Source organism: Dasypus novemcinctus, chromosome 6 (assembly GCF_030445035.2).
Source record: "Dasypus novemcinctus isolate mDasNov1 chromosome 6, mDasNov1.1.hap2, whole genome shotgun sequence".
NCBI classification, from domain to species: Eukaryota; Metazoa; Chordata; class Mammalia; order Cingulata; family Dasypodidae; genus Dasypus; species Dasypus novemcinctus.
This window is the reverse complement of record NC_080678.1, coordinates 18,184,879-18,198,771: the sequence shown is the minus strand read 5'-3', so window position 1 is coordinate 18,198,771 and position 13,893 is coordinate 18,184,879. Positions and strand designations below refer to the sequence as shown.

The 13,893-nt window shown below is 34.7% G+C and overlaps 1 protein-coding gene across 1 annotated transcript in view; it reads left to right on the top strand.

Moving 5' to 3' along the window:
• Nucleotides 1-13,893, top strand: part of INPP5F (inositol polyphosphate-5-phosphatase F) — a 99,502-nt gene that overhangs the window by 57,276 nt on the left and 28,333 nt on the right. The window contains exons 4-12 of the mRNA XM_058298283.2: nucleotides 392-520; nucleotides 752-919; nucleotides 1,017-1,073; nucleotides 3,530-3,728; nucleotides 4,258-4,437; nucleotides 5,409-5,476; nucleotides 11,481-11,605; nucleotides 12,404-12,481; nucleotides 13,376-13,496. Coding sequence (XP_058154266.1) covers nucleotides 392-520; nucleotides 752-919; nucleotides 1,017-1,073; nucleotides 3,530-3,728; nucleotides 4,258-4,437; nucleotides 5,409-5,476; nucleotides 11,481-11,605; nucleotides 12,404-12,481; nucleotides 13,376-13,496 — 1,125 coding nt within the window. The remainder of the gene's footprint in view (nucleotides 1-391; nucleotides 521-751; nucleotides 920-1,016; nucleotides 1,074-3,529; nucleotides 3,729-4,257; nucleotides 4,438-5,408; nucleotides 5,477-11,480; nucleotides 11,606-12,403; nucleotides 12,482-13,375; nucleotides 13,497-13,893) is intronic.

The window sequence follows — 13,893 nt, the reverse complement described above, 5'->3', positions numbered from 1 at the left end:
GATCCACCCTGAATTTTCTACCTCTATATCCTAACTATATCCTGATCTGTAGTCTTATCCTCTACTGTAGTTTTCTTTTCTTTTTATAAAGAGTTTTGTTTTATTTTATTTTTAGGAGATACTGGGGATTGAACCCAGGACCTCATACATGGGAAGCAGATGCTCACCACTGAGCTACATCCATTCCCCTTCTGTAGCTTTCTAATAACTGAAACCACAGCTGGGTTTTTCTAATATCAGTTTGACTGCTTGTACATTTTATTGACTCTTGAAATTTACTTTTAACCAAAATGCATGAGCAGTAGTAGCATTCACTTCTTCACTCTTAAAACTTGATCATTCAACAAGCAAACAATAATAATGAATCCTCTTTCTCTCTCTAATTATTTAGCTCTGTAAGAAGCATCATTTTGGAATTAACAAACCAGAGAAGATTATCCCATCTCCTGATGACTCAAAATTTCTACTGAAGACCTTTACACATATTAAATCCAATGTGTCTGTTCCTAATAAAAAGAAAGTAAGAGTTTAATTGATGTGGGCTTTGAATGCATTTTTATTAGTTTTAAATTTAAATTGAGGAGTAATTTTTCCTTCCAGTAAATTGTTTTTGAAACCATTTTTTCATAGTAAAACACTGTCTCTGCATGTCCTTGGGATTATTTTCACTTCTTTTCTAGGAAGCTATATATTATCCATATTATACTTTATATTTAATTCCTGCAGTAATAGTAGATGCTATTTCTTATAGGTTAAAGAGAGTAAAGAAAAGGAAAAGTTGGAGAGGAGATTACTTGAGGAGTTGCTGAAGATGTTCATGGACTCAGAATCTTTCTATTATAGCCTGACTTATGACCTGACCAATTCAGTGCAGAGACAGAGCACTGGGCAGAAGGATGGCCACCCTCTCTGGCAGAAGGTACTGCTCACATCTCAGGGTACTTGGACCAGTTGGCTTTTATAGGAAAACTGAAATAACATGTATTTTTGAACTTTTTATTCTTTTCTTTTTCCAGGTTGATGATAGATTTTTTTGGAATAAATACATGATACAAGATCTTACTGAACTTGGTGTGAGTAGTTGTTTTGTTTTGCGAATCACTGGCTTGCTTTTAATTTAGTTGGTATTTTCGGTTTTATTTTGTTTTGTTTTTAAAGCTTTAAACTCTTTAAAGCTTTTAAATGGAATCAACTGGAAGACAAGGTATAGGGGAAATAATTTCCTAACACTTCTCATGTAAATTCAAGTTTGGAAATTCCTTTTTGGAAGTAAAAGAAGACTCTTCCTTGTTTACAAGATTATTTCTGAATTGCAAAATACCACCCCACCCCACCCCACTCCCATGTTTTCAGTACTTCTTGTATTCCCCCCATTCAGTCTTGGCTGTCACAATCTAGAAAGCATGAGAAGCTTATTTTTTGCAACTGTGTAGTAGAAACTTTAGAAGTAGACATTAGCTACTCCAGGTCTGACAGATAGATGCATGAGTAGTGTTTTTTAAAAATATCCCAAATTGTTAAGCATATGTTTTTTAAAACCTGTATTAAGATTTTTAAAAAATTTCACTATAATGTGTTCTACAAATTGGGGATGATTAGGTTTGGAATTCCAAGGCATTATTTTTAAGGGCAGTTCACATCTTATTGAATAGCCATGGCCTATCTTTATAGTAGATATCCATAGGATACTGGTAATTTAAGGCTGTGGAACTAATATCCACAGAATTCCTGTAAAAGATGTATTTTGTACCTCCTGAAACAACGAAGCCCATTCTTTCTTTAATGATACCAGTTACTTTACTTTCCTGGCCCTCTGTTTACTCATTTTTAAAATAGGGAGTTGGAGTAGACAAATATCTAAGGCTAATACTGTATTGCCACTTGTTGATTAAAGGAAGACAAGAAATATGAGATTGGGTTCTTCCCAGTTTGATGATTACTCCCCTTAATCTCTCACACTTATTGGAGAATTATGACTGTGAAAGGAATACTAAGTCATTTATTCATTCAATCAACAAAAATTTATTGAAGGCCTGCTCTATGCCAGTTACTTTTCTAGGCACTGAACCAAGCTAGCAGGTACCTGAATAGGGTTGTATATTATCTTTTCTTTTTTAACCTTTCAGAAATTTCAAACCTTTTTCCTTCTTTCTATTTCTCTCCCTTAGTGGTAATTAATATAAAAGATCTTGACTTTATCTAGCGGTGTCTACCCAGTGTATCAAAAATGAAACATGAAATTGTTCTTATTGTTGTTTATGATGCTGATTAAACTATGACTGCCAAAGCCCAGTGGTAGAAGAGTAAAATGATGAGGGCATCTATAATGAGTTATTTGTCCTATTGGCTGGCATCTACAGTACTGAGTACTAATGTTTTTCAGTTGTTTCTGTTGAAATATTCAGTGCTCCATTCCTGTCTAGAGTTTTGAATTTGTCGCTATAACAGAAATACAAATAATGGTAATTGTTGTAAGAATAATAAATGCAGGTAGTCTTTTTTCCTCACTTACTGTTTTCTGCCACCTGCCTGTGATTCTATCTGCCAACCCCATAAAACTGTGAGATAGGATATGGAGTCTATGATGGAAGAAGAGATGGATTTGTAATGGATATTGAGATTAAGATACAGTTATGGAGATAGAATGAGAGAAGGTGAGACTAAGAACAACTCTCTGGAGCACTTTTTCTCTTTTTACTGTCTCTACGGTAAGTTGAGAAATCTGAATATTCTTAGTTTGAAAGACCAGAAGAAGAAATCTCTTAACTTTAATACTCTTCTAATTACATTGGATTTGTTTTTTAAATAAAATATTTAAGGAAAGGCACTTTTTTTCTTCATTTACTGCTTGGATTTTAGTGCAGCAAAGCAATTTTTTTTTTCTAAATTAGAAAATAGTGTAGACCTAATGTGTTTCTTAATAAAATGTTCAGAGTTCGTTATATTTTATTAAAGGCTTAATTTAATTGGGAATTGAAAATCAACCCTTAAGCTTTATTTTTCTAAACCAACAGGAATAATTATAATAGCTACATCTATTAAACACTTTATATGCATTACTCATTTAATCTTTACAACAACGTTTTGAGGTTGTAGTTATTCCTATTTCACAGAGAAGGAAATCAAGGCACAATGAGGTTAAATGATTCAGCTCATTGAATTAATGAAGGAGCTTGAATTTCTAACCAGGCAGCCTGGCTCCTTGCTATGTTTCTCTCAGTCAGCTCTTTTTGAATGTATCACCATAAAGAAAAGGAAAGGCCTTCCCTTTCTTTCCTTCCCATCTTCCTTCCCATCTTCCATCCTTCCTTCCTCCCTCCCTCCCTCCCTCCCTCCCTCTTTCCTCATTCCTTTTCTTCCTTTCTCTTTTCCTTCCTTTCTGTTCTCCTTTTAAGTTGAAAATATGGTTAAAGAATGGAAGATTTCTCCTTCTAATATTCTGACAAATATGTGCTAACTACTGTTCGGGTTTAAGAAAGTGGCCGTCCTGTACACAATAGAAGCAACGTGATGTTCATATTGTTTTCAGATACCAGAGGTGGACTTTTGGATTATCCCTATCATCCAAGGTTTTGTGCAGATTGAGGAACTTGTGGTTAATTATAATGAATCATCTGATGATGAGAAAAGCAGCCCAGAGACACCACCTCAGGAGTCCACTTGTGTAGATGACATTCACCCACGATTTCTAGTGGCTCTCATTTCACGCCGGAGTAGGCACAGAGCAGGTGAGCAGATGGGGGCTGTATTAGACCATAAATCAAATCTATCTGGAAAATCTGCAGATATGATAAAATGCTAATGACAAAGGATTTGGAAGCACAGCTGGCCTCAAAGTGCTCTGTGACTTTAAATATCGGGGCATAATTGGGGACTAATTTTTAGAAAGGAGTAAATAAGGGAGAGTTAGGAAAAGGAGATAGAGAGGGTCTATAGAGAGAAGAAGAAAGTCAGTTGGGATGTGCTTCTTAATACTAGTGTTCCAACTGGTGGCCTATATTATCGTGATAAATCTAGTACCTGTGAGTACTAGTACCTATTGGAAAATTTTCTCTTTCAGTTCATATGAACTATCTTGGCTTCAATTTTCTAAAACAAGTATGTATACAATTATGATTTTGAGCAAGCTGATACTGTTCTGCCTGACACTGGATCTCCAAGGGTATCCTGAAAGATATAGTTTTGGTTAGGAAACATACCCTACTCATACTAAATAATTTATTAAAATATTGTTGATTTCTACTTATATTCTTTTAGGAATGCGCTATAAACGAAGAGGAGTTGATAAAAATGGAAATGTTGCAAATTATGTGGAGACTGAGCAGTTAATTCATGTTCATAATCATACCCTATCGTTTATTCAAACACGAGGTTCTGTGCCTGTGTTTTGGAGTCAGGTTGGGTATCGATATAATCCAAGACCTCGGCTGGACAAAAGTAAGCATGTCAATTATTTGATTTTAAAAAGATACTTGATAGGTTTGCTTGATTTGCCTTTCCAGATCTTCATTCAAAATAATAATAACTCATAATGCCAAATTTTATTAGTAATAGGGATAATGATAATTGTTGACTCTTTAAAATCATTTAACTATAAAAGGTTCCCCAACACTAGAACAAAACTTAGCTTATTTCACAGATTTTTAATTACTGTTGCTTTGAAAAATACTTCCTTGAATGCCTCATTTTGGAAAAAGGTATGTGTAGCCAATATTTGTAGGAGCAGGACATATCTTAAGATGGCAGCTATCAAAAATAGTATAAGATGCATTTACTCAAATGTGTCTCTGTGAAAGTTTTTAGTTTGGTTTTGTTTATAATAATAAAGATTTAATTTCTTCTAGTATTTTAAGTTTCACCCTGGAATGACTAAGTTATTTAAATCTGATGGAATGAGTTTGATTTTTAAAATAGTTTATAGAATTTTTTTTTTCAAAGCCTAATTTTTTTTCCGGTATAACTCCAGCTTTAAAAACTACTTGTTTTAACAAAGTGGGTTTAGGTCAGTGGTTGAGCACCTGCCTTGCACGTACTAGACCCTGGGTTGAATCTCTGGTATCTTTAAAAAAAAAAAAAAAAAACCCAAAACAACAACTTGTTTTGGAGGAATTTCTATTCTTTTATGATACCCTACATGACATCTTTCTGGAAAAGTAGACTGAATAATAAAATAACACATTTTATAATTTCACAGTTTACACTTTAAGGTATGTTTCAATTTAGTCTAATTGGGGGGGAAATCAGAGATCTTTGGCTTAGCATTTAATTTTAAAATACTGGTTTTAGACAATCATACTTACATTTGGGCTGTCAATAAATTATTTAAATGTAAAGGTAAAGGTGAATAGACACAAATTTCTGTCTTAAACATGGGAAGGAAAAATAGATTTTGTATCACTTCTTTGTAGGTGAAAAGGAAACTGTTGCCTATTTCTGTGCCCATTTCGAAGAACAACTGAAAATTTACAAAAAACAGGTGGGCTTTGATCTGTAGTAGTAAAATGTTTCTTCATACTTAGAATGATATTGTTTCTATTTTTAAAAATTTCTTGACAATAACAATGTACTGTTCATAATTAAGCAAAGCATTTTTATGGCATTAAAAATACATGTATAAGCTAAGAATATTCTTAATATTCTTTAAGAGTAATCATTGAGTCAGCCATTTTAGACTGTACTTGGATATCATAAAGAGATTAAACTGCTATCAATTGATTTTTATAATCCAAGTAGTATCTAGATTAAAAAATGAAAGTCATCTTTCAATACCACCCATAGTTTCACTTCTTAGAGATAACAATTTGGTATGCATCTTTCAAGTTCTTTTTCTCTGCCCACCTTTCATATGTATTCAAACACATGTAGGAATGGGATTTTATACACTGAAATCATTTGAAAACTTATATGGAATACGAGTTCAGTAAAAAGACCATATTTTAGATACAAAATTAGTAGATAATCAGTAACCCTTCTATCCTTTAGTAATGACCAATCTGAATGTGTAAAGCTATAGAAAGAATGCTTTTTTCCTAGCAGCAACAAAGATAAAATATGAAGAAATTACCTAAAATCTAAGAAACATAAAAAAAGATACCATATATATGGGATGGGGGTGGAGGATTACTAAAGAACACAAAAGAATACCTGAATAAATGGAGAAAAAAATATCATGTACTTGGAAAGGAAGATTAAATATGAACAGATTCAGTTTTTCCCAAATTAATATAAATTAAGTTTGGTGTAATCCCAAACCAAGTCCCAACAGGGAAATAAAAAGTAAACCCTCAAATTGGAAAAAAAAAGTTTGATAATAAGAGAAAAAAATGATATTTGGGGAACTGAGAATTCTCACATTGATAGCAAGAGCACGAGTTGATACAGCCATTTTGAATGGTACTAGCAATTAAAATACACTTATTATTTGACCCAGTAACTGTATTTTTTTATATCTATATAATATATAAAAATCAATTCCAGATAGATTAAGGATCTAAATGTGAAAGGAAAATAAAGCTTTTAGAGGAAAACAACATCTTTGTGACCTCAGATCTTAAATAGGACTTAAAAACACTGTATTGGAAAATATTGATAAATTCAGCTTTATTTAAAATAAAGGACTTCTGTTTATCAAAAGATATTCAGAAAATGAAAAGGCAGTTCACAGAGTGGGAAAAGTTACTTTGAATACATATATGAGAAATAATTCATTTCTGGAGTACATATAAAAAGCTTCTGTAAATCCGTAAGAAAAAGATGGACAACCCCCCAAAAAAATGAACAAAAGACTTGAGTAGACTCTTCTCAATAAGAATATTTAAAAGGCCAATAAACATATTAAAAAGTCTCTCACTTCACACACCAGAATGGCTAAAATTTAAAAAATGGGATATACAAAATGAGGGCAAAGATGTTAAGCAACTGGAACTCTAATACACAAAGTGGCTTTCAGGAGTATAAGTTATGCAATGCTAACTTTTTTTTTTTTTTTAAAGATTTATTTATTTATTTAATTCCCCCCCCCCCCCCCCCCCCTGGTTGTCTGTTCTTGGTGTCTGTTTGCTGCGTCTTGGTTCTTTGTCCGCTTCTGTTGTCGTCAGCGGCACGGGAAGTGTGGGCGGCGCCATTCCTGGGCAGGCTGCTCTTTCTTTTCACGCTGGGCAGCTCTCCTCTTGGGTGCACTCCTTGCGCGTGGGGCTCCCCCACGCGGGGGACACCCCTGAGTGGCAGGGCACTCCTGCGCGCATCAGCACTGCGCATGGCCAGCTCCACACAGGTCAAGGAGGCCCGGGGCTTGAACCGCGGACCTCCCATGTGGTAGACGGACGCCCTAACCACTGGGCCAAAGTCCATCTCCCTGCAATGCTAACTTATGACCAGCAATTCCACTTCTACATATCCACTTAACAGAATGCATATGTATATTCACTGAAAGGCTTGTACAAACTTATTTATAGCAGCACTATTCATAGTATTAAAAATATGGAACCCTCTTGATTGTTCATTAACAGTAAAACAGATAAATAAAGAGTGGTATATTTACACAATGGAGTATTTTGCGAGCAGAACCATTTACAACTACATGCAACCAAACATTTAGCAAAAGAAGCCAGCCACAAGAGTACATAAGTATATTATTCAATTTCTGTAATACAAGAACAGGCAAGGGGAATAGATGTAGCTCAGTGGTTGAGCACTTCCCATGTATGAGGTCCTGCATTCAATCCCTGATACCTCCTTAGAAACAAAAACAAAACCAAAAAAAACAGGCAAAACTAATCTCTATAGGTAGAAATCAGCGTACGGAAGCAGATGTAGCTCAACTGATTGGGCTTCTGCCTGCCAAGACATGGGAAATCCCAGGTTCAGTTCCCAGCGTCTCCTGAAGAAGGCAAGCTGACGCAGTGGACAGGCATGGCCAGCTGATGCAACAAAAGAGACACGAAGAGGAAAGACAGTGAGAGAGACAGCAAGCCAGGAAACTGAGGTGGCTCAAGTGATTGAGTGCCTCTCCTCCAAATGGGAGGTCCAGGTTCAGTTCATGGTTCCTTCGAAAGAGAAGATGAGCAGACACAGAATACACAACAAATGGACACAGAGAGCAGACAGTGGCCTCAAACAATGAGGGCAGGGATGGGAACAAATAAATAAATTTATAAAAATAAAGTAGACGAAGGGGAGAGGGAGGCTGTAGTGACTTGAGGGGAGTTAGTATACCCTAGAGAAGCACACGTTCACTCAAGGTGTGTACAAGACACTCATTGCAGCAAAACAACAATCTTAAGTGTACATCACTAGGACAAGGAGTAAATAATGAAGTATGGCCCATCTAAAGTATTGAATATAATCTTGCTTAAAAAAAATGAGGTAGATCTGTGTATACTAACATGGAGCTATCTTAAAGTTACATCGTTGATTAAGAAACTCACACTAAAAATTCCCACAAATGAAATTGTCATTTATATGTGTATGGTTCTCTTCTATGTGTGTGTGTGTGTGTGTGTGTGTACATAAAAAACCATACTTAATATATTCATTCTCTTCCATGTATGTATATCACATATATATTCATATCTGTGTTTATACACATGTATACACTTATGCATGCACATTTGTATAGATATTCATGTATGTGTGCTGGTAGGGTATACATACCAAATTGATAATAGGAATTACCTCCAGGGAGGGGAACAGGATTGTGGTCAGGAAAAATTTTTTCTTTATGCATGTTTGAAATTTTTACAATGTGAGTAAATTCATACATTAGCAACATGTATAATTATAAATAACATTACAAAGAATAAACCACAATTTCAGTGCAAGATATAATCATTGTAAAAATTCAGACAATTGAAATAACACCCTCTTCACCATATACTTCCCTGCACCCTGTTGACTTTCAAGATCTTTTCATACATATCTATTTTTAAGTGTGTGTACACTGAGCAGATACTTCCTCATTTCTAACAACACCCCAGTGCTGCTTGTTCATCCATCCTCTTCCCTCTTACTTTCCAGGTCGGGCTAACTCAGTTGTGATGATACCATTCTTCTTGCCAGTGATTGGTTTGGGTGTAGGCCTGTGTATGTTCACTGACAGTTGGCCAGTGAGATATGATGTGAGGGAGGGAGGTCTGCTGGAGGCATCTGAGAAAGGTTTCCTGCTCTAATGTAAAGAAATACAGAAAGCAACATTCCCTTGGTGTTGGATGTGTCTGAATGTGATGTAGAAGTGCTAATAGTTATCTGAGAAAGGTTTCCTGCTCTAATGTAAAGAAATACAGAAAGCAACATTTCCTTGATGTTGGATGTGTCTGAATGTGATGTAGAAGTGCTAATAGTTATCTCAAGGGCATGCATGAGCTGGCCTGGGGATTAGCCAACATGCTGAAGATGTAAGATTAAAAAAATAGAAAGAACCTGGGGTCCTTGATTGTATCAGGAACCAATGAATTAAGCGATTGTGGAACCATACTGCCTCAATACTTTTTATTCTGAGGTATGAGCCATTGATTTGTCATTTGCAGCAAAAAACATATTGACACATGCATATATGTACATTTAAAACTCTTCCTAATTCAAACTAGGGCTGTATCATATATTGTCCTGCAGTTGTTTTCAATAAATATTTCATGGCCCTAATTTAACTTTTTCTCTGTTGGTAGACCTTTAGAATATAGTAGGGCTTTTTGCTATTATAAAAATATTCCAGAAAACATCTTTTATATATTTTGGGGCACTTGTGTATTTTATAGAATAAATTTCTAGAAGTGAAATTGCCAGATCAAACAGTATATATATTTAAAATTGATATCTAAGCTCTCTTGCACAACCCCAAAAGATCACATCAGTTTACACTCCTGGCAAATGTCCATCAATGTTCCCTGTATTTAGTATTTGCAAATTTTACCTCTGTGATAGGTGAAAAATAGTTTTCTATTTTAAAATTTGCTTTTCTTTGATTACTAACAAAGTTGCCATCTCATGTTTATTTGGCTGTTAATGTATTTTCTCTTGTGAATATCCTTTGTATCCTTTACCTATTTTTTTTTTCTTACTGGATTTGTAGAACTCTACGTATTATTGGTATTTATTTATGTTGCAGGTATATTCTTCAAGGAAGTCCTTTGTTTCTTATTTTGCTTATACTGCCATGCCCTCTGTTATTTATGTTATGTTTAGAAAGTCATTGTCCCCAAATTAGAATTATAGAGGTATTACCCTAAATTTTCTTCTAGCTTTTTTATGACTTGAAGAAAGAATATTTAGATCATTAATGCAGCTTAAATTTATGTTGTGTAAAACGAGAGCTGGGGAACTAACATAAGCTTCCCCCCATGCACATTTACACAGCAAATAATTTTTAAAATGATTTATTTATTTACCCCCCCCCCCGTTGTCTGTTCTCTGTGTCTATTTGCTGCGTCTTCTTTGTCTGCTTCTGTTGTTGTCAGTGGCATGGGAATCTGTTTCTTTTTGTTGCTTCATCTTGTTGTATCAGCTCTCGGTGTATGCGGGGCCATTCCTGGGCAGGCTGCACTTCCTTTTGCGCTGGGTGGCTCTCCTTATGGGGCGCACTCTTTGCAAGTGGGGCTCCCCTACACAGGGGACACCCCTGTGTGGCACAGCATTCCTTGTGTGCATCAGCACTGCGCATGGGACAGCTCCACATGGGTCAAGGAGGCCCGGGGTTTGAACCACAGACCTCCCATGTGGTAGACAGATGCCCTAACCACTGGGCCAAGTCTGCTTCCCTACATAGCAAATAATTGAATACCATTTATAGAATAGATCATATTTCCCCCTGAGTGATATTGTTAGAATATTTTAGATTCCCCAATATAATACAGGTCTGTCTGCCCTGTTCCATTGAGTCATTTGTTTCTACACTAGTACCACAGTTAAATTAAAATTGCTATAAATTTAGAGTATATTTTACTCTCCAGTGGGGCACATTCACCTTTATTAGTAGTAGTAGTTTTTAGGTTTTTTCCACATATTTACTCTTCCAGATGAACATTAGAGTTAACTTGTCAAGTCCATAAAAAGATCCTTATCCAAATTATATAGATTAATTTAGAGCGTTGACACCTTAATGGTGTTGAATCTTCCCATCTAGAAGCATATAAGTCTCTCCATTTATTTAGCATTTCTTTTATGTATTTCAGAAAAATTTTATAGGATGCACCATGTAAGTCTTGTACATTTTTAAGAAATTATTCCCGAAAGTTTAAGTATTTGCTATTAGAAAGGATCTATAATTGATTATTGCTAATGTACAGAAAAGCTATTGAGCCGTTGATATAACAAATCTTATAAACCTAAATGTAACAAATGAAAGTCTAATTTTATGGGGAAAAATTCTTAGATTATTAATTTCTAAGCACAACTATAAAGTATTTCTAAAACATAATTCCAAATAGATCATTATGATTCTAACATTTGATTATATTTAATTTTTCTTTTCTTTTTTTCTCTCACAGGTTATTATTAACTTAGTAGACCAGGCAGGAAGAGAGAAAATTATTGGAGATGCTTACCTAAAGCAAGTGTTACTTTTTAACAACTCACACCTTACTTATGTATCTTTTGACTTCCATGAGCACTGGTAAGATAGATGGCTTCCTGAGATGAGTTTTGATCAGTCTCAAATGTCTATGGTAGATACTACTATGGGGTCCTGGGTTTTTCTCCTCTTTATTGGGAGAAAAAAATTCTTCATTATTAGAAAGGGAAAGAGTATCATTTATTAGTTTTAATTTTCATATGGGCTTAATTTTAGCCAGAAATTTAAGTTTATTGTTCCTGAAATATATCTAATCTGTCCCAAAATGACTTGTACTTCTAATTTTTAAAATCTTATCACTAGAGCTTTTCTTTTCTGCTTGGTTCTGAGCCTGGCAGAAGTAATAGAATCTTCATACTTAAAAATCGACTGGCTGGCTTGTCTTCATACTCTATTAGTACTTTGCCTTTGTATAAACTCCACCAGAGTTTGTGCTGAAAAATCAACAATTACTGAATCGTTTCTTTGTTCCTTTAACTTGTGTATGTTCTGAAAGCAAGGTTCTTTGGTCATACTCCTGGCCCTAACTTTGTTTAATTTATCTAGGTATCAGGAATTTGGTGAGGAAAGAACCTTCTGATATTTGTGATAATGTTTCAGTGTTTTTATTTCACAATGCAGATTATAGCTATGAACATTTATATAATTTCCTATATATTTTCTAATAGTGGTAACCTTATATACTTATAGTGATAATTCTTTAACATTTTCTAAGGGGCCTTAAATACTGTATCTTAAATAAATTTTTAAAAATTAAAAAATTTTTTTTTAAATTTTAAAAAATTTAAAAAAAACACATATTAAAGGTGTTTTTTTTCTTTCTTTTGACATGCATTTTAGCCGAGGAATGAAGTTTGAGAATGTTCAAACACTAACAGATGCCATTTATGACATTATTCTTGATATGAAATGGTGCTGGTATGTATTTCATCAGAAGTTAAAACTCTTGGTTTACAAAATCATATGTATTTGTTTAGCTCTCACTAAGCATTAAAATAATAGTATGCTGAGAAAACTTTTTCCTTTTAAGTTCCTATTTTCTAGGTAGTGTTAATCATTAGGCAGTGTAAGCTTTGAACAGGGAGAAGGTGACAGAAAATTGGGCTAAATGGAATGAAATCCTTGCTGACTATTCTTTGAAGATATGTCTGTTCTTTCTAGTGCTCTATGGTCCACATTTCCTTTTTTCTTTTTTCACTGTCCCTAATATGGGAAGAAAGGCTTAGTGCAGTTTTCAGTTTTCAGGCTTATCAGAATTGTGAGAGAAGGAAGATGATTCAGACTATATGAGGGAGATGTAGGAAGAATAAATTGGCTTAAATGATAGGAAGGAACATTAGACTAGACTTTAAAATTATACAAGTGGCCAGAGAAATTAGGTGATGCTGCATGACTCCTCACTGGGCAGTAAAATTAGTCTGCTTCAGAAAGTTTAGATGCATTTCTATTTGGAGTCAAAAGAGAGAAACAAGATGGTGTTTAAAGTCCTCTCTGCTTTTAAAGTGTATAGAAAAGTGTAACCTGGAGTTGTCTCAGCTGTGCTTCTTAGTAATTATATGACTTGGTGCAAGTCACTAACTTTTTCTCCATTTCATTTTTTTTTTTTAAATGGATGTAATATCTTGCCAAGTGATTGTGTGAATTCACAACAGCGTCTATAAAGGCCTTTGTAATGCCTGGCATTTAATAATTATATTCCAAGCAATTGATAGCTAATGCTGCTGCTGTTGTTGTTACACTTTGAAGAACAGTAGCTATTGAAAAGCTTATTCAAGTATTTCTTATTGTAAAATCCTGTCTCTTTTTGAAAAGGGTTGATCAAGCTGGGGTAATATGTAAACAAGAAGGAATCTTTCGGGTTAATTGCATGGACTGCCTGGATCGCACCAATGTGGTTCAAGCCGCCATTGCACGTGTGGTCATGGAACAGCAGGTAATTTGGAGTCCATTGGGATTGTAAATCTTCATTTTTAACATTTATTTTAATTTTTTTGGTTTTGCTTTTAAATCATCATTTTTAAATGAATTTTTTTCATGTGTAAGAGGATAACTAAAATTGTAGAATATATACAGTGTACAAACATTCTTGTTATATTAAAAGCTAGATAGTACAAACTTCACTAGAACTAAGTTAACATTTTCTTAAGTACTCATTGCAAGAACATGAGGTCTAACATTTTGAAACTGGATGACACCGTGTGACCATTTTCCTTTCTCCTCTTAGCTTCAAACCCACCCTTCTATATTCCATTTTGGATGCTGGGCTCCAGTCTACACACTACATTTCTGCTGGACCATCCAGCTCTGTGACAGGCTTTGCAAAAAAGGGG